This window comes from Aegilops tauschii, chromosome 3, assembly GCF_002575655.3.
Source record: "Aegilops tauschii subsp. strangulata cultivar AL8/78 chromosome 3, Aet v6.0, whole genome shotgun sequence".
Classification (NCBI taxonomy): Eukaryota; Viridiplantae; Streptophyta; class Magnoliopsida; order Poales; family Poaceae; genus Aegilops; species Aegilops tauschii.
The window spans coordinates 583,311,577-583,331,877 of record NC_053037.3 but is presented as its reverse complement, the minus strand read 5'-3'; the positions used below and the strand labels follow the sequence as shown (position 1 = coordinate 583,331,877).

The window sequence follows — 20,301 nt, the reverse complement described above, 5'->3', positions numbered from 1 at the left end:
TTGACTAAACTGCCCTGTACATCAACCGTTGGATTAGATTTATATTACCCACCCCAAGTGGTAGTATGATGCACTGTAAATTTCTCTATATGAGACTGCAAATATCTCCCCTGCCTTCCCAACGTTTCTGCGTTTACTTAAAAAGACTTTTGCCCCGGTTTATATATAAAGCAACGATTAACAACAACCCGATACAAACGCACGCCACCGCAACGCACGCCGCATACGACAAACTGTAGGCTTCAAGACGGCGCCTTCAGGAAGGTTAAGACACTGGAGCGCCGCCACCACCTGTTCCAAAGATCAATGTTTCTCCTGGAGCAACACGACGACAATGAGAGCCGCGACGACGCCTTCAAGAAGGGAACGAGTTTCACCGCCGCCGGTCCATCCGAAGATATATAGAACATGTTTTCACCCCGGCCAACACCCAACACCATCGAACGCCACACCCTGGCTACCATGTTGCACACACAGACATGGGAAGCGGGCAACACCGAGGCACGGGCTCTGCCCATGACCATCGCGCTACCACCGCAAAGGCCGCCGCCCCCTCATCCAAGACCTTGGCACCACCTCACCCCGAGCCTTGCCGCTACCCCAATCAAAGAGACAAGCGAAAAGGCCCCGCCTCTCGCACCCCTTGGCGGCCCCAGCATCGAGACCCAAAAGAGCGGCCAAAACTAGCCTCCATCGACCCGTCCTGTAGCACCGGGCGCGAGACAAGCTCGGTCCTGCTGCCAGGCGCGAGACAAGCTTGGTCCTGCTGCTGAGCGCTAGACAAACTCGGTCCTGCAGCACCGGCCGCGAGACGAGCGTTGGACCGCAACTGAGAGAGGGCCGACCCTTCGACGAAAGTAGCACCTGGACGACGAGGAGAGTTATCGAAGGTCGACACAAGCCGCCCGCGGGCGATTCGACGCCAGAACATGCCAGTCGCCGCCGCAGCCGACCTGCCAAGCTACCGTTGAGTCACCCACGGCCGAAGCAACAGCCACATAGGGACAGTGCCCAACCCGCACCGCCCAACGAGCTCCAAGCGTCGGAGTCGCCGGGCACGCACCCGCGCGACCAGCCGCCATTGCCAACCGTCAGGAAGAGGAAGGGGAGGGACACCATTGACGCCCCCAAACCTGGCCGATCCAGATCAGGGAGGGGAGACCCGAACTTCCCACAAGTACCAGCCACCACCACGCCGCGCCTGCACCAGATCCTCGGCACGGGCCCGCGTAGCCTCGCGCTACCACCAGCCATCCCCACCTCCGCGCCACCACCACCACGAGCGTGCGCCGCCAACCTTGCACGAACTTGGTGCACCTGTTCGATCTAGCCGCCCCGCTCCGCTTGTCCGTGCACATGGGGGGAGATGCCCTACCACCAGCCACCGCGAGGGGCTTTGCCCCGGCGGCGGCAGTGGGGGAGAGAGAGAGAGGACGGAGGAGTGAGAAGGAGAGGCGGCGCCACCATCCGTGTCGCCCGTGGGTGGACGGCGCGTGGGCTAGGGTTTCTTTTTCACGTTTCTGCATTTCAGACGACTCAAGTTAAGTTTGTTTTAGGCAAATGTGTCAATTTAAGTCTGCAGGTATCCATTTCTCCGAAGCTAATGAGTGAGGGAATGTTTCCGAGGACTCTCACACCGGCTTCCAATTGTGAAATTCTCGTTGCGTTGGAGCTTGGCTGCTCAGCTCACTTGGGTGACGAATTCTGCTTAAGCTCACTCTGATTGGGCCTGGGTCTGAATAAGTGGCCCAAAGAGGCCCTAAAGGGTAATTTGGTCTTACTGTTGGGTGGTCAATCAACCATCCTCCGATTCAGGCCCAATCCATCCTTCGATTGGATCTGGCTACGCCGGCCGCCGGCCGCCGCGCTCGTTCGACCCTGCCGTGCCGGCCAACCTCCCCTTCCTCTGCTCCTCCGCGCGCATCAGCTCGCCCGCCCAAACGGCCCACTCCATCTTGCTTGCTCCTGGTTCCGCCAGCCCCATCCCCTCCGTTGTGCAGGTCGAGTCCATGTGCCGATGCCGCCGACCAACTCCTCCACCAGATCCGCCGTGCAAGGTAAACCCTACGCCTGCTTCTGCTCACGCCCCTACAGTTCTCCCACTGGATCAATTAGCTGCTAAATTAGACTATTTTCCCTGAATCGCACTAGTAGATTTAAGAGACATCAACATGTTTCCAGTCAATTTGTAGCCCTACTTTCTCTGAGTCGCACTAGTAGATTTAAGAGACGCCAACCTGTTTCCCCTCATTTTTCTGCATCTTTACTTACTTTGGCAGTGATGGGAATGCCTTATCTTTTTTTTTTTTTGCTGGAAACCTTGTTTTTGCTACAGATTTCTTGACTGGTCAGCATCTTACCTTATTTTAATTAGCACTCATCCTAGTTACCTTGTGGTGAGCAAGACAGGGCAGGCAGGAATTTCAGAGACTAGCAACATGAACTAGCAACATGTTTTACTCCTACTTTAGTTGAAGTAGTATTGTGCAGTATGCAAATCAATTCTTTAAAAGCTGCATTATTGGCAACAGAGACAAACCTTAAACTTATATCGATAAAACTTTGCCACTTGGACAGCAGACTGAGCCACCAGCCGAGTACATGTCCATATCTATACAAGTTTAATTTGTTTTCTTTTACTGGCAGTGTGAACCGCATCATGGGTTGTTGGGTATTTGAGTCCGGTGGCATACCCTTCCATGTGATTTTTCAAAGGCGATGGATGCAAAGCTAGTTGCAGGAGTTGCATCAGTACAGTCCAGTACGCTCGATTTAATTGTCAGCTTGCCAGATGAGACGTAGTAGTTGAATCTAACCATAAAGTAGTAGTAATAAAAAATACTATACATTTTGTTGCGGGGTATTGTCCTCATTTGGTTGGATTATTGGCTCAAACAGCTGTCTGTTATTTCTTAGCTGCATCACGAGTTGTTGGGTAAGTGAGTTTGGTGGCATCGTTCCATGTGAAGGAAGATCCGTTTAGAGTTTCAAAGGCGATGGATGCAAAGCTAGTTGCAAAAGTTGCATTAGTATGCTCCAATACACTCTAGTTTATGGTAGGGATGGCCCTTTCTGTCCTACCCCGCGACCCTCCTGCGTCCCCCCCGCGGGCGGCCAGGAGGGGAACCCTAGCCACCGCCGCCGGGGCGCCCCTCCTCCTCTCCTCCCTCCCTCGCCGCCGCCAGGGGGCGCAGCCGGGCGAAGCACGGCTGGCGCCGGCGGCGGCGGGGAGATTTCGTCCTCTCGCGCGGGGCCCTGATGCGGGACGGGGTGGCCGGGCTGGGGTGCGGCGCTGGCAGCGGGCGCTGCAGCATGGCGGGGAGCCGGAGCGGTGCGGCGACGGCATCTTGCTGGTTGCGCGACGGGCGTCGTGGTGGCGGAGCGTGCTGGGCGGCCGATGGCGGCGGATGGTGCGGGTGCTACGCAGCTCCGCCAGATCTAGCCGCGTCGCGACGCGGGCTGTGGGCGGCGCCGTGGGGTGTGGCGGTGGTCGTCCGTGGCAGCGGTGTGGCCTCGGCTGGTGTCCGGGGCGGTGGTGCGTGCTTGGGGCGGCGGCCCGGTCCAGCACCATTCTGGTCTGGCGGGCATGTGGGCGTCGGGCGGCGCGGTGGCGGGCTGCGACTTGGTGGGGTCGTGGCCATGACCGTGGACCACGGCGGCACGCTAGCTGCTGCTGGCGGCGGTGGTTGCCGGCCAGATCGGCTCGGATCTGGCCGATGGCTGCCGGCGGACGGCTCGGTGCTGGCCTTTGGGGTCCTGGTGTGGATGTGGGCTGCCACGGCGTTGTGGTGGCTCACGGCGTGGTCCGGGCCGTTCCAAGGCGGCGGCTGGTCTTCTCCGGCGTCGGCTTGTTAGTGGGCGGCTCGCGAGGTGACATGTTGGTTGCGGCGGCGGTTGGCTTGTTCCCGCGTCTGCCCGCTCGCAGGCGGCCTGTGTCAACCTTCGACTCCTCTCCTCGTCGTCCGGGCGCTACTTTCGTCGAAGGGTTGTCCTTCTCCCGGCTGCGGTCCATCGCTCGTCTCGCGACCGGTGCGGCAGGACCGATCTTGTCTCGCGCATGGTGTAGCAGGACCGAGCTCGTCTCGTGCACGGTGCCGCTGGACTGAGCTCGTCTCGCGCCCGGTGCAGCAGGACGGGTCAGATGGAGGTCAATTTTGGCCGGCCTATTGGGTCTTGGCGTTTGGGGCTGCCGAGGGGTGTGAAAGGCGGGACCTTTCGGCTCGTCTCTTTGGTTGGGGTAGCGGCGGATCTCGGGTGAGGTGGTGTCAAGGTCTTGGATGCCAAGGCGGCGGCCTTGGTGGTGGTAGCGCGGTGCTCTTGGGCAGAGCCCGTGGCTTGGTGCTGCCCGGAGGCCATGGCCGTGTGGGCGGCGTGGTTGCTGGGGTGTGGCGTTCGGTGGCGGTGAGTGTTGGCCGGGGTGAAAACCTGCTTTATCTTCGGAAGGACCGGCGACGGCGAATCTCGTTCCCTTCTTGAAGGCGTCGTTGCGGCTCTCACTGCCCATCGTGCGGCTCCAGGGGAAACTCTTATTCTCGGATCGGGCGGCGGTGGCGCTCCGGTGTCATATCCTTCCTGAAGGCGCCGCCTTGGAGTCCATGGTTCGCCATATGTGGCTTCATCACTTCGCGATTGCTCTTGTAGGGCTAGGGGTGGTGTTGCTGCGATCAGCGTCTATGTATCTTGTCTTGGGTGTGTGCGTGTGGTGTGTTGGCGTGCGTTTGTATCAGGTTGTTGTGGATCTTTGCTTTATATATAAAGCGGGGCGAAAGCCTTTTTCGGTAGTTTATGGTAGGAAAGAAGAGCACCACAAGACAAAATGTAAGCTGTAGTAAGGCTTTAATTAAAACTGGATGGTGGGTGCAGTGTGTACAAAGTACAAAGTATGTTTAATGGCTGGCGTGCCACTGCCAGACGAGACATAGTAGTTGAATCCAACCATATATAGTAGTAGTAATACTAAAATACAATGCACTTGGTTACAGGGTATCGTCCACATCTGGTTGGATTATTGGCTCAAACAGCTGTATGTTATTTCTTAATGATTGTCTTACTTACCCCCGGTGATGACTTAACCGCGCAACCCACACCCCAATTGCATCATTAGTTTAGGAAAAACGATGCAAGGCTCGTCTTCCTAACCAAAGATGCATGTACTTGATACTTTATATTGTAGAGTCCAAAAGCAGAGCGCCCCTTACCTAGCTGCGCTTTCACAAGCACAGCATACTCTTGTGTGGGAGATCGAGAGCAAGAACTTGAAGCCATGGTGGGTGTTGGGGAGATGATTGCGAGTGCCGTGGTGAAGCAAGTCACTAGCAGGCTAATCAAAATTGCGGGGGATGAGATTGCTCTGCAGTGGAAGTTTAAAGGAGAGGTGGAAAACATGGTGGAAAAAATGAAAGATCTGGAGGCGGTGATTTTTTATTTAGAAAAGGAGGAAGACCCCCGTTTTCTAAATAAAAAATCACCGCCTCCAGATGATGCATGATGCTGATAAAAAATCTGGAGGCGGTGATGCATGATGCTGATAATAAGGTGAGCCAAGGAGGAATTGCTGGAGAACAAGTTGGGCGGTGGCTCCTGAAGTTAAAATCCGTTGCCTACGACGTTGAGGACCTGCTGGACGACTTGGATACTAAGAATAACGAAGCAAAGGTACGGCCACTGTCTTACCCCTATCCTGTGATCCAAGGAAAAATCTTTATTCAATAATTAGTCTTGTCTTTTTGGACAAGACCGATTTCTGGCGTCCAAAACTCACAGCTGGAGCCCTGCGATTCCCCTTCGATTTCTCTTTGGGGTAGTCATCCTTATGTGTCTAAATATTTTTGTAGAATTGTTGCTTGTTTGTACAACTCATGGTTGGAGTACTTGATTAAGCTTGCTTTTTAAAAAAAAAATCACCAGGGGGGAGAGTTTCCCCCACCTAATGATTAAGCTTGTTAGGTACGGTACTATGTAACTTCCTTTTCGAAATACTGTACTATGTTACTTGATGATCTATTTCTGTGGTAGCGTCGCCGCACTTCTCCTTTGCGTTGGACTCTTCCTCAGTGTATTCTGTTTGAGGCTTTGGCTGCTGCTGTTGCACTTCTTTTTCTTCAGTTGTAAACTAATTACAACCTGTATATCCCTGTTTTACCTTCACTTTTAACTAATGGGATTTTTATTTACAGCTCAAGGCATTCTTTTCCCGGGACAATCCAGCCTACCGGTGGATAACCAGACCCCACAATTTGGTGGATGTGAGGAAGAGAATAGAAGAAATAGAAAATGAGGGCAGGGTGTTCAATCTGGTTCCTCAAGAGCAGGTAGAAAGGAGCAGAAAAAATGAGACTTTTGCAGCCAGCAGCGACAGAGGCACGTCAACTGGAATGCAAGGGAGGAGTGCAGAAAAGGAAAAATTAATAGGCCTGATATTGAGAAGTGAAGCTAATGTGCATACCTCCATCATTCCAGTTGTGGGGCTTGGTGGTATAGGAAAGACCACATTGGCTCAATCAGTTTATGCAGACAAGAGGGTCGACATCTTCAACATCAGAGCTTGGGTTCATGTATCTGAAAAGTTTGATTTACTCAAAATTATGAGGGCCATCATCAAAAGCGTAGATGCCAAAATCAACCTTGACAATGTTACTTTGCAGTTTCTACAGGATTGTCTTCAAGACAAACTTGCTGATAAAAGGTACCTGATTGTTTTGGATGATTTCTGGGAAGAAGGGAGGGATAACCTGGAATAGCTGAAGCGGATGTTACAACATGGCTCCAGCAGTAGCAGGATTATAGTTACTACGCGTAACCAACTCGTAGTGGAACAAATGAAGACTGGTATTCTTGCACATCAGAGGGTAATTCTCCCGGTGCACGAGTCTGACCAAATCAATTTGGGTTGTCTGCCAAACAATGATTGCTGGGAATTAATAAAGATAAGAGCATTTAGGCCTGATGATGACCAGACTCACTTGGAACAAATCGGAGATGAAATTGCAAGTAAATGTGGAGGTATACCTCTAGTGGCAAATGCTTTTGGGCAAGTAATGTCTGAGAATAGGTCCATCAAGGCATGGGAAGATATAAAAGTGAAGATGGTTGATGTGGGTTTCAGAGGCGCACACTAGTAGAAAACAGGGCTTTCGTTCGGGCCAGATAAGCCCATTAGTCCCGGTTCGTGTGGCTAAAGGCATTAGTCCCGGTTCAAATGAGCCCTTTAGTCCCGGTTTGAGACACGAACCGGGACTAAAGGGCATCGCACCCTTTAGTCCCGGTTCGTGCCTCAAAACGATACTAAAGGTCCCATTTTCAAACTCTACCCCCCCCCCCCCCCCCCTCGCCTTTTCAGTTTTGTAAAAAGCAAAAGAAAATAATAAAAACTTCAAAAATTAAAATCCTTCGAGATGTAGTTATGTTACTACATCTATTAGTTAGGAAAATTTAAAAACTTAAATTTGGACATGTTTTGCAAAAGTGTTATGAAAAAGTAAAACGGCCATATCTTTTGCATACGATGTTGAAAAAAAACGCATAATATATCAAAAAAATCAGCACGAAAATGTGCATCCAATTTTGACTGTCGTAGGCCTGTTTGCAATTTTTAGAATCCTCAAATTCTGAAAGGAAAAAAAGATATGCTCAAATTTCAGTTTTTTTAAATTTTGGTTAAATCTGGTCAAACTACTTATTGAAGAAGTATTAGTGGTAATAAATAATTATTCAATAATATTATTGTTACTAAATAATTATTTCGGTACTTTGAATTTTGGTCAAATCTGGTCAAACTGTGGTCAAACTATGGTCAAACTACTTATTCAAGAAATATTAGTGTTACTAAATAATTATTGTTTTTTAGAATAATAGTTTCAAACTCAAACAGTGAAACGTGTGACTTCATGCTCAAGCTAAACTCCTGAGGGTTAATAGGATTGACATCTTAATATTGTCAGGAAAACAATAAGTGCAGACTTGGAAACGAGGGGGAATAGAACCCGGAAGTTAAGTGTGCTCAGGCTGGAGCAGTGAGAGGATGGGTGACCGGCCGGGTGATTAGAGAGTAGAGGTTAAATTGAGCTGTGATGAGGGGTGATTAGAGAGTAGAGGAGAAAAAACTTAAATTTTTTTTTTTCAAAAAATACCTTTAGTCCTGGTTTGTGTTACCAACCGGGACTAAAGGTGGAGCTCCAGATAGCGGCCACGTGGAGGGCCTTTAGTCCCGGTTCGTATAAGAACCGGGACTAAAGGGGGGGGGGCCTTTAGTGATGACCCTTTAGTCCCGATTCCAGAACCGGGAGTAAAGGCTCTCTAGAACCGGTTCGAATGGCCCTTTTTCTAGTAGTGGCATGTCAAAATGGCACATTAGATTCCCTCAAGTTGAGCTATTACTACATGAAGCGGGAGTTCAAAATTTGTTTTGCATATTTGGCGGCATTTCCCAAGGGCTTCCTTATAGACACCAACCGTCTGATCCAGCAATGGTATGCTCTTGGATACATTTATTCAGAACATGATGGTGAAAGATGCATCAACTACCTTCTTGGGATGTCCTTTCTTCAGATTTCAGGACATCCTATGGTTAGTTATCTAACACTACTTCAATCATTTCTATTCGGTCATTGATGCCTTATCTATTAACTAGTTATATGATTTTTTGAATTTGATATGAAATCCAATCATATACTAAATATTTAGGGACCCCTTATTTTCTTGCAAGAGTTCACTGTACACTTTCTTAAGGAAAAAAAGTATGGGGGTATTCAGTTTCAACACTTGGTCATGTTAGAATTTGAACCAAAAACCGTTTACTCTCCATCCTGAAAACTAAAGATAAAAAAAATATAGTATGATCTAACAAAAGAGTTTGTTCATCTTTTTACCCTTTAGCTATGACTGTTTTAAGCACATTTAATTTTGCTATATATTTTACACAGAAAAATAGATAAAGCATTATGTCAAAAACTGAAGCAGAGGCAGTGCTTCAGGGATCATATTTGATACTCCCTCCATTTTTTATACAAGGCCACTATGAAAAATACATTTTGCATCTATACAAGGCCACCAACAGTAATTGAGGCAAAAGTTAATGATATTTCCTCGTACTAGCAATCTGTTTATTACTTGCATGCATGCAGTCATAATGATACTTCACTCTGTTTCCTATTCCTTCCTTGCATGCATGCGGCGTATTAATGATCCCAGTAAACGAAAAGAAAAGTTGGTTCATAAACCAAGACATTAAATTTTACCTCGGTGCCTGTAATCTGAGTTTGTGGCCTTATATATAAAAATGGAGGGAGTATATGAAGCCACATACACAGAAATGTGGAATTAGTTGTGTCATTTAGTGGTGTTAAGACATGGTTTAATCAATATGAGTTGTGAGCATATGCTTAAACCTAATTACAATCAGTTTAAAGTTCAACATGTTCATAGCAGTCAAGGTGATTAATATGCCAATATTCTACGCATTTCTATTAATAACGTAAGGATATAGATGGTATCATTGTCTAAAAATCTTAACAAATATACTACTATGGAAATAAAAATCCTCATGCATTTATGTTTTATTTACATAATTGTTAGTACTACCTCCAATCCAAAATCTAAGTTCTTTTATGTATTCATGTTTTGTTTACATAGTTCAAGCATTTTTAGGTCTGAAATATGAAACTGATATATTTATCTAACTAGATTTGTCATGAAAAGCATTGTTCCAAATGTATAATTTTCATATGAGAACATGTTTACAAAGAAAAACAGTCAAAGCACTATCTCAAAAACCGCGTCAATGTCCAAAACATTCACGTACTTCACATGACTGTAGGTACTATATTTGTATGAACATATGATTGCATATTAAGATTTAAATGATAGTTGCATAAAGATTAATCACTTGGTACTATGCGTGCCTAATCTGCCCATTGACTTTTGCCTTTATTCTACCACATGTTTTGATACTAGTTACTTTTGCAGGTTAATCAAGGTCCAGTGCATGCCAATGTTTCTCGGAAGCTTACCATGCATAATCTGGTACATGATCTTGCCTCAAAAATTATTGACGATGAATTCCTTGTTCTGGATCCTGAAGCAAATGGAGCAAGGAGTTGGAAAAAAGCTATTCATTGCCGGCATGCAGAGTTGATACAATACGAGAATCAATCCAATGTTTTCGATTGTCTGCCAAAAAATCTTAGATCACTCCATATTAGAGATTTTCAGAAGTGGCAACTCCCCCCAAAGGCATTTTCTCGATCCAAGTACATACGTGTCTTGGACCTAGCATGTTCAGCACGGCAACTCACTGAAGGCCAATCTACGTCAAGCAACATTATGCTGCCACGTTCCATCAAAAACCTGAAGCTACTTAGGTACCTTGATTCCACGGGATTGCCAGTTCCTTTACTTCCTAAGTCTGTGTATACACTTCAGAATATGGAAACTCTGATTATGTCCAATTGCTCACTCGAAACCTTGCCTGACAATATCTGTAGCCTCCACAGACTTCGTTATCTGGACCTATCCGGTAAGCTCTCTAAACTCTCTTTCCTCAACTTGTCTGGGTGTTCCATCCTCCAAGTGCTGCCTAAATCCATCTGTGAGCTGGCATCTTTAGAATAGCTAGATATCTCAGAGTGTTGTGTCATTCAAAACCTCGATGATAAATTTGGTAGCCTTCTACAACTCATATTCCTAAACTTATCAGGGTGTTTCATGCTCCAAGAGTTGCCTGAATCCATCTGCCAGCTGACATGTTTACAACACATAGATGTTTCAGAGTGTCGTGCCATTCGAAACTCCCTGACAAATTTGGTGCCCTTTTGAAACTCATATTCCTAAATTTGTCAGGTTGTTCCAAGATAACCAAACTACCTGACCATCTTAAACTTGAGTCTTTAGAGCATATGAACTTATCAAATTGCCACGAGCTAGAAAACCTGCCAAAAGATTTTGGCAACCTTCAAAGACTTGGGTTCTTGAGCCTTTCTGATTGCTACAAGGTTTCATTGCTGCCAGAATCATTTTGCCAACTTTTTCATTTGAAATCCTTAGATCTTTCAGACTGCCATGAGCTCAGGGAACTTCCTGAGTATTTTGGTAACCTTTTTGAGCTTGACTCTTTGAACCTAACAAGTTGTTGCAAGCTGCAAGTACTGCCCGAGTCATTGTGCAAGTTGTCTAAGCTGAGGTGTCTCAATTTGTCTTATTGTATGAGGCTTGATAAGCTCCCATCCTCGTTCGGTGACCTTAAGCTTCAATCGTTGGACATCTCTTCTACAGTATCTCTCAATGCCTTGCCGGATAGCATTACTGAAATGACAAGTCTCACTCGATTTGGGGCCACGGAAGGAACTCCAAAAGTGATTGCCAGCTTTCGCAAAATTCAAAAGCATCTTAATTTTCCAGGAATAATAGAGCATGGTGTACAAGAGATAGAAAATAAAGGATGCAGCAGTATAGTGAAACTTGCACAGTTGACTTGTTATCAGATGCATGTTTCACAGCTTCAGAATGTTAGGAATCCAGAAGACGCGGAGATAGCAAAGTTGCGTGATAAATCAGATCTGAGGCAACTAACTCTTCGCTGGGGAAACCAGGGAGGCGAGGGTAAATCTATATTGGAGAATCTCGTACCTCCCCAGACTCTTGATTCTTTTTGTCTAGGCGGATATATGAGCAAGGATTTCCCTAAATGGATGTCAGACATCTCTTCCTACCTCCCTTCTCTCACCTACCTCGGCCTTTGTGATTTAGGAACATGTGATACTCTTCCTTCATTTGGGCAGCTGCCAAATTTAAGAGGCATATCGATGGAAAACATTCCCAATGTCAGGAAAATAGGCAAGGAATTCTTTGGGCGGGGCAGAAAGTGTATAAAATTAAGATCCATACAGTTGTGGTTGATGGAGAACTTGGCTGAATTGTGGACAACAAGGTCAGGTGAAGAAAATGAAGAGTTCTTAATTCCGAATTTGCACCATTTGTCTGTATTCAACTGCCGAAATTGAAGTTTCTACCATATCCGCCAAGAAGTATGATCTTGTACTTGGAAAACATTGATGAGATTATTCCAGAAGAGGATTTGGGAAGCTTTCATCTTCTGCTCTTCCTTTTGATATGGTAATAAATAATTGCAGTTTTTCTCCAGACAATTGGGATTGACTTCATCACTTCCCCAGCCTTGAATTATTTCAAGTCAAATCCTGCAACGGCTTGAGGGCATTGCCAGAGGTCATTAGATGCTTCACCTCTCTGAAAAGCCTGACTTTGCAGTCGTTGAAGGAATTGGAGTCACTACCGAAATGGTTGGGGTCCCTTATTTCCCTGCAACGTGTAATCATCAGGGATTGTCCGAAGATAACATCTCTCCCTGAAAGCATCAAGAACCTTACTGCTCTGAAAGTGCTAGTGTTGCAGGGGTGCAAAGGCTGGGACATATTGCCGGAATGGATAGGGCAGCTCACTGCCCTACAAATTATTGAAATCATTGATTTCCCCAACCTGACATCTTTGCCTGAAAGCATGAAGGACCTTTCTTCTCTAACAGAGCTTTATATAAAGGACTGCCAATGCCTAGTTATGTTGCCAGAATGCCTAGGACAGGTCATTTCCCTGCAAAAACTTCGCATCATCAATTGTCCCAACTTGACATCTTTGCCAGAAAGCATGAAGGACCTTTCTTCTATAACAATGCTTTGTATAAAGGAGTGCCGAGGCCTAGCTACGTTGCCAGAATGCCTTGGGCAGCTCATTACCCTGCAAGATATTTCCATCATCAATTGTCCCAACCTGACAACTTTGTCTGAAAGCATGAAGGGCCTTACTTCTTTAACAGATCTGTATATAAAGAAGTGCCAAGAACTAGCTGTGCTGCCAGAAAGCCTAGGGCAGCTCATTACCCTGCAAGATATTTCCATCATCAATTGTCCCAACCTGACAACTTTGCCTGAAAGCATGAAGGGCCTTACTTCTTTAACAGATCTGTATATAAAGAAGTGCCAAGGACTAGCTGTGTTGCCAGAAAGCCTAGGGAACCTCATTACCCTGCAAAAACTTCACATCATCAATTGCCCCAAGCTGACATCTTAGCCGGAGAGGATGAAGGACCTTGCTGCTCTAAAAGAACTTTGGATAGAGGAGTGCGAAGGCCTAGATGTGTTACCTGAATGGCTTGGACAACTCACTTCCCTACAAGAACTTAACATCAACGATTGCCCCAACCTGACATCTTTACCTCAAAGCGTACAAAACATTACCGTCGTGAAGGAACTCCACATTTGGGGCTGTCCTATTCTGATCGAGAGGTGCCAAGGGGAAGATGCTGGCCTTGTTTCTCACATCCAAAAAGTCACGTTACATTATGAACCAGAAGAATGAGAGGTATGAAACTCCCTAAAGTAAATATTCGTTGCCCTTAGTTACTGACATCTTTGCCCCAACCTGACATCTTTGCCTCAAAGCATACAGAAACTTACTGCCTTGAAGGAACTCTAGATTTGGGGACTCCCAAATCTTGTTCAGAAGCTCCAAGGAGAGGACGCCCTGAAGATTTCTCACATCCCAGCAGTTATAGTGAATGGTGGTACGGAAATTCCTCCATTTTTCTTAGTTCCCTATATGGTTCTATTTGCGCATGATTCTGCAATATTTGTTATTATCTCGTAATTTATAGGTGCATAGATATTTCACTTGTGTTTGGTGAGTATGTCATTTGCATGCTCTATATATTGGCTTTTATGAGTTCTCTGATAAGTACATTTTAGACTGTCATTCGGATCAAACATTAAATCTTTCTATACGTGTTTATAGCTAGTTATCCCAAGTTTGATCCTTTCTTTTTTGTGCACAAGGATTGCCATAAGTTAATTGCATTGTTGCTGAGCCGAGTTTGCCACAAAACTCTGCCAGTTCTGGACTATTCATTCAGAAGGGTAACAGGGTAACAATTCTTTGTCTTATGCAGAGCGGTGGTCAACTTCTCAGCAAGCAGGAGAGGAATAAGGTGGAAGTATGGAATTGATGGCCGCAACGTGGAGAGCGAAAGGAAACAAACAACCAAAGGTCAGAAGGAGAAATCTGTAGTTTTTTTTGTCATCATGATGATTATGTGTGGTTCATCAGTAGTTTTCATGGTGTGAGTTAAGCCTGACGGTTGTGTATTCCAGGCGATTAGAACTCTTGTGCATGTGAAGGTTGAGTCCCCATGCATTCTTTTTCTTTTATCTGGAAGACTGTGTCGCTATTGTGGCCGAGATCTTCTTGCCAATGCCACGGGATAGATTGATAGGATCCAGAGTCAGTCAGTTGCAAAAAAAAAGGTGTGAGGTTTCTGCCACAACCAGCACATTTTTTTTATAAAAGGAGGAAGACCCCCGGCCTCTGTATCTGGGCGATGCATGCAACTACTTTATTAACTATTCTCAGAAGACCTTACAAAGGAATACAACAGTAAGTCTGAAGCCACCATTTAGGCAACATCTGTCGCTACTCCTATTCATTTGATGAAGGGATGCTGATAGTCCGGGTCTAATACCAAACAGATCTCGCAGCCAGGCCTAACATCTAAGACCTGATGCCCCAACCAAGCCACTTGCTGGGTATGGGGCACACACCGGTCCGGCGCGCTCTCAGAGGCCGCCACCGCCAACTGCCACCACTCCATCTTCAGAGCCGTACTGACGCATCAACCTTGCCCGGTCTAGCCGCCGTCGACGTCACCACGACAGCAGACAATGTCACCATCCTGCGCTCGTCCATCGACACACGCCCAGCAGCGAGACCCCGCTGCTCCCGACGCAAAAAAACGTTGCTGCCGCCAGATCCGAAAAGGATTGAAGGTTTTCACCTGGCCGGGGACTGGGGTGGGTAGATTGGGCCCTCAGCTGCGCCTTCATGAAGGAAAGCGGCGCCCATGGGCGTCGCCGCCGCCGGGCCGGCCAGACTAGGCATGGTTTCCCCCGGACCCACAGTACACCACCAGGGCTCACCACCACCGGAGCCAGCAGCCGCAAACCACCGGGATGACGACAGAGACAACATGAGAAAGGGAACCTCCAGATCTGACGCAACGGAGAACCGCGCCATGACCGAACTCCACTAGCGATCCGCCACCCGCTCGGCCGAGTACGTTGGCCAGCGTCGCCTGCAGACGTCGCCAGCCCCCGGACGACGCCGCCTCGCCGATAGGGCCGCCGCCCAAGGATCCGCAGGGCACCGATGCGATACTCCGGCCCGCAGGCGGACGGGATCGATCCGGGCGCCGAGATCCCCGCCGCCACCTTCGCCGGCGCCCGTCTCCAGCGGCGGCGAGGGACTGAAGAGGGATGAGGGGAGGCGGGCGGCGAAAGATCGGATCGCCCCCTCGTACGTCCTCCCCTTTAAATGGGGAAGAATTTCACTTCCCCGGCCTCATGCATATGGCCATTTTAGTATGAGTACCAAGATAAACATGGTCCACAGATTTTTTTTTAGATGAGTATTAAGATATTTTTTGATGAGTGGTTCCACCACACACCAAATTTGATCCTCAATAAATGGGGGAAAACCCCTGTGCATCACCTGTCAATTCTAGGAATTGAACTTGGGTCGTTAGGCTGCACAACCGCATGCCCAACCACTGAGCCAAAGCTCTCTTTGCAGCACATGGCAGTAATATACTGAATGATGGTGATGCGGCAGCGGGCGTCGAGATCCATTGCCATGAGATCCTGTTCACCTGTAAGTAATTTTCTCCTCCACTGCCCCCTCGCCGATTCAGTAATTTGCTCAATTTTGTTTGCCGCAACGAATTCTGAGCATATTTCACGGTTCTGGAATTCGCTCTCTTCATCAGTGGCGTATTCTTTTTTTATTGCTTTTCTGTAGGTTGATCAGCATGCAGGTCTGATCCAGTGGCAGCAACTACAGTGGAGGAGGCACGAACAGGCCCACATCTTTCCGAAAATCCTGTCATGTTTGCTACCTTCCAGATGTAAGTATGCAGAAAGTTTTATAGAAATACAACAGTTTAGGATTGGAAGTTTGATAGCAACTGATTACTTGACGTCCAGCTTCAACTTCACCCGCATTGCCAGGTTTTCTTTTTTCATATTTGGAGATAGGGGATGTGGTTGAGATGGTAATAGCAGAGCATGGAGAGGAAAGTTAAGTTTCTGCTGGGATTAGCACCTGCAAAGTAAAGTTGTGATGAGGAAACAAGGTGCCTTGCAGGAGAAAGTTTCAGAGCATCCACGCTGATCTTTGAAAATTGTAAGTATCAAACGAACATGATCACCACATTCATTAAGTTCATGCGAGCACTGAATTAATTGTGATGATCTGGAAGAAATTCCGAGCAGTTTTGTCGAAGGTATTCATTCCATTTATTAGTTATACAAACCTGATCTGTCTTCCTCGAGCCGCGTGCAATCTAATTTACTGAGCTTTGTTAGGTGATAAATAGTTTGTGTTGTTGTAGCGAATTTTGAATTGTGTTCTGACTCCTAAACTTCATCTTAACTACTCTGACTTCAGAAGCTAACATGGATGCTCTCTTTCTTTGGCAGCACAGCTGAGGGTGAGCAACAGAAGGAGCTGGAGGCACGGATTTCAACGTGGGAAGATCGAATGGACCACTGCCCTTGAAAAGCAGGTTGGTCGCAGGACTGAACTGCCAACTGTTGCATGTATACAAACTTACTTACTTAACACTCATCGGTACTACTACCGTCCATGCATTTGCAGGATAGAAACTGCCCGCTTCTCTGTATATGTGTTTTGTATGGAGAGTAAGTGAAACCGTCGACACATTCTCATCAAGAGCTTATAACCCATCAACGCTGCTACAACATTCTCTGCACTTGTCCAGGTCGGTAACCCCCCTTTCTCTCTTCCACTCATATTTCGGTACAACTCAAGCTTACATTTCCAAGCTTTCTTGTTATCTTAGGTGGAACCGCAAAACTGTTGGTCTGGTCGGCTAGGACAAGGGTCGGATTGAGTCGAGAACTCGAGATGAGAGTTGAAGGCGAAGGTCAAAGATCTCCGTCACGCGTCAGATGCAACAAGAAAAGGATGAGGATGCACAACATGAAACACTATGGAAACAGTATGAGAAGGATGACGTTATCGCTCTAAACCCTGGTCACAACACTTGGACTACAACGGTATACAGCCTTGTACATATGTGCGATTCTGCCAAGAATCGAACCTATTATTATTGACTGTATTCCACCCGCCGCCAAATAAATTAGCCAGACGAGGCAGCTGGACTGGGATTTGGAATCCGGAGTGTGCTACGCCGGAGTTCTGATGTCTCCTCTATTGTATGTCGAGTGTATGTCAGCTAAGGTGCACCATTGTAGTGTCCTGTACGTCATGACTCATGACTTGGGCCTAGCTACAATGGGTGGTCATTGGGTTTTCCCTGGTTTGAGTTAATTCCACGCGATTGGAACTCTGTCTATGGCCAGCTGGAGTCCCAAGTATTCTTCTTATTTTACCTGAAAGACTGTATTGCTCTTGTGGCGATCCTCTTGCCAATGCAATGGGATAGTTTGATAGGATTCAGACTCGGAGGTTATGGTGCAGCCATACTGCATGGTGGTTAGGTTTTCAATGTGTCGTGATCCACCACAATGTATGGTGCAGCCATACTGAATGGGCAGCAGGGGTCGAGATCCGTCACAACGAGCTCCAGTTCGTTCACCTATAAGTAATACCGTAATCCACAGTCCCCTTGCCAATTCAGTAATTTGCTCATTCATGTTTTCCACCGTGGATTCCGTATACACCGCACAGTTCGGAAACTTGCTCTGTTCATTGCTGGCTTGTTCGGTATTTTTCTTCTATTGCTTACAGAAGTATAACCTCCACATGTGAGTCGGCAGAGAGTTCTTAAAAATGAACGAGTATAATTTAGGATTGAAGGCTTGATAGTAACTGATAGCTTCAGTTGCATTAGCATTGCCGGGCATTTTTCTTCATGTTTGACAAGAGAGGATGCGCTTGAGGAATGAAGAGGGTAATAGCAAAGAAAGGAGAGGAAAGTTAACTTTCTGCTGGCAGTAGCACCTGAGAAGTTCAAAGTGGTGATGAGTCTTGAGAAAGAAAGTTTCAGAGCTAGAAGAAGATTGTTTTATAGCATCCACGCTGGTTTCTAAAAACTGTAAGTATCAATCGAACTTTTTTTTTTGCGAGGAAAGTAGCAATCGAACTTGACTGGATATGTTCTGAAAAGGAGAAGTACTTCGGTACAACCCCCCCCCCCCCCCCCCCCCCAATAAACGTAGAAGGGGTAGTATTGTCCATACTAAATTTCATATTTGTGTACCCGCCGTCCGTCGTAGGGCCGTCCGCCCATGTACGTCCCGCCCCGTACGCCTGCGTCGTACGCATACCGTGGCGTTCGTTAGTTCGATCGGGAAAGGAAAAAAAACGACACCCCACCCCGACACCCCATCCCCGCCTACGAAACCCTAGCGGCATCAACGCCGCCGTGGTCCACCGCCGTCAGGACGTCGGGCGGCGTCTGTAGTCACCCACGCGGCGTGTCGTCGGTGTCGCGTGAAACCGACACCCCATCCCCGCCTAGGAAACCCTAGTGGCATCAACGCCGCCGTGGTCCACCGCCGTCACGACGTCGACCCCGACGTGCCCGTCTAGTCGCGAGCACGGGCGGCGTCCGTAGTCACGCACGCGCCGTGTCGCCGGTGAAACGCCCAGCGCTCCCGCGTCAACTCCTGGTACGCGCCCTCCACGACGTGGGTGGCGGCAGCGGATCGGCGTCGACCCCAGGCGAGGATCCCTCGACGGCGGAGAGTAGGTTCTCTGGCTCTTTTTTTTTTCTTTTTGATTTGTTCATTGCATTTTTTATGCCACAAAATGATTCCCTACTTGGCTAAATAAGAGAGGAGAGTAGTGACCTCTTAATGACCTCTTAATGATTTTGTACTTTCAAATTTGTATGCATGACACATGGTCATGTCACTGTTGATGAATTTACTGTATTCGCGATGATGTTGTGGAATGTTGGCATTGATCTCACACCTTATTTGTATGTGTATAGATGGAGCAAGAAACCGGATACGCCAGTGATGATTCTGGTAGCGATAATAGATCCTCGTCATTGAATGCGAACCAACCTCCCGGAGACAACTATATGAGTCAGGATGAATCGTACAGTGGTAATGTAAGTGCCTTGAATGTTGACCAAAACATATTGAATACAAACTAGTTCTTTGACACTTACATGTCCTTTTAAATTTGTACAGCTACATGGCAATGATGACGATGAGGAATATGATATAGATGAACAATTTTATGCAGATAGTGTGAGCCAGGTACGTTGAAAAAAATGTAGGGCAATGATTGACATTAAAATTGTATTACCACTTATTTTACTTTAAATGTGCACAGATAAATGCTCATGGTGACAATAAGCATAATAATATAGATGATGACAATGTCGAGAGCGAGGTCGATGCATCTCGTAGTGGGAGCGCTAGCCAAGTAAGTTCTTTACATTATTTATGGTAAGTAATAATACAAGAACAGATTGACATGCAAGGTTATATGTCATATTTTGCAGGGAGGTGTTGATGGTCCTAGCGGGAACGATGAGCACAGCGATGATGATCAGTTTGACCTTGACATGGGCTATAATGAATATCAGCAAGAGTCACTTGATAGGCATTGGGAAGTGATGGCAAAGACATTCAGGTCATTAGATGAAGGTGTACACGTTCTACAACAAGCACGCGAGAGAACGTGGGTTCAGCATCAGGAAGGACTCGCTAAAACGTTCAAAGGATCGCGCAAGGACTGTGCGCTTGAGGAGGTATCTCTGTTCCGCCGCAGGAAAACGACAGGCCAAGTTCTGTACCATGGAAGGCCGGACCCGCAGGCTTAGACCGAAGAGTCGATTCTTCTGCGAAGCCCATTTGACAGTTAAGCTTGATAAAAAGCTTAATCTTTGGTATGTCAGCAGTTTCTCCGATGATCACAACCACATTCTTGCACGACCGGACGAAGTCCCTTTCCTCCGATCTCATAATCAGATCAAAGCATTTGAGAGAGCAGAGATCTTAGCTATGGCAGGAGCTGGGATAAGAAAACATATTATTCTTGACAACATGGTTAGCAGGTATGGGTGGTATGCAAAGTCACCGTTTCAGAGGACAAAGCTGTATAACATGTGCTATAGGGAGAAGATGAAATTGCTTGCACAAGGTGATGCTGATACTGCCATAGGAATCATGTTGACCAGAAAGGACAAAGATCCAGATTTCTTCTTTGAGCACACAGTTGACGCTGAAGGCAGGCTCCAAAACCTGT

The 20,301-nt window shown here is 47.1% G+C and overlaps 1 protein-coding gene across 1 annotated transcript; it reads left to right on the top strand.

Moving 5' to 3' along the window:
• The first annotated feature begins 1,729 nt into the window (after window positions 1–1,729).
• LOC109741703 (uncharacterized) lies at window positions 1,730–17,488 on the top strand. Its single transcript, XM_073511195.1, is given in 17 exon segments — window positions 1,730–2,057; window positions 5,174–5,410; window positions 5,509–5,655; window positions 6,177–7,107; window positions 8,330–8,565; window positions 9,964–10,777; window positions 10,780–11,985; window positions 11,988–12,062; window positions 12,065–13,368; window positions 13,449–13,570; window positions 13,952–14,049; window positions 15,628–15,705; window positions 15,853–15,958; window positions 16,062–16,236; window positions 16,533–16,618; window positions 16,711–16,834; window positions 16,916–17,488. Coding segments are annotated over 9 exon segments (4,995 nt in total). The 5' UTR covers window positions 1,730–2,009; the 3' UTR covers window positions 13,366–13,368; window positions 13,449–13,570; window positions 13,952–14,049; window positions 15,628–15,705; window positions 15,853–15,958; window positions 16,062–16,236; window positions 16,533–16,618; window positions 16,711–16,834; window positions 16,916–17,488.
• The last annotated feature ends 2,813 nt before the right edge of the window (window positions 17,489–20,301 follow it).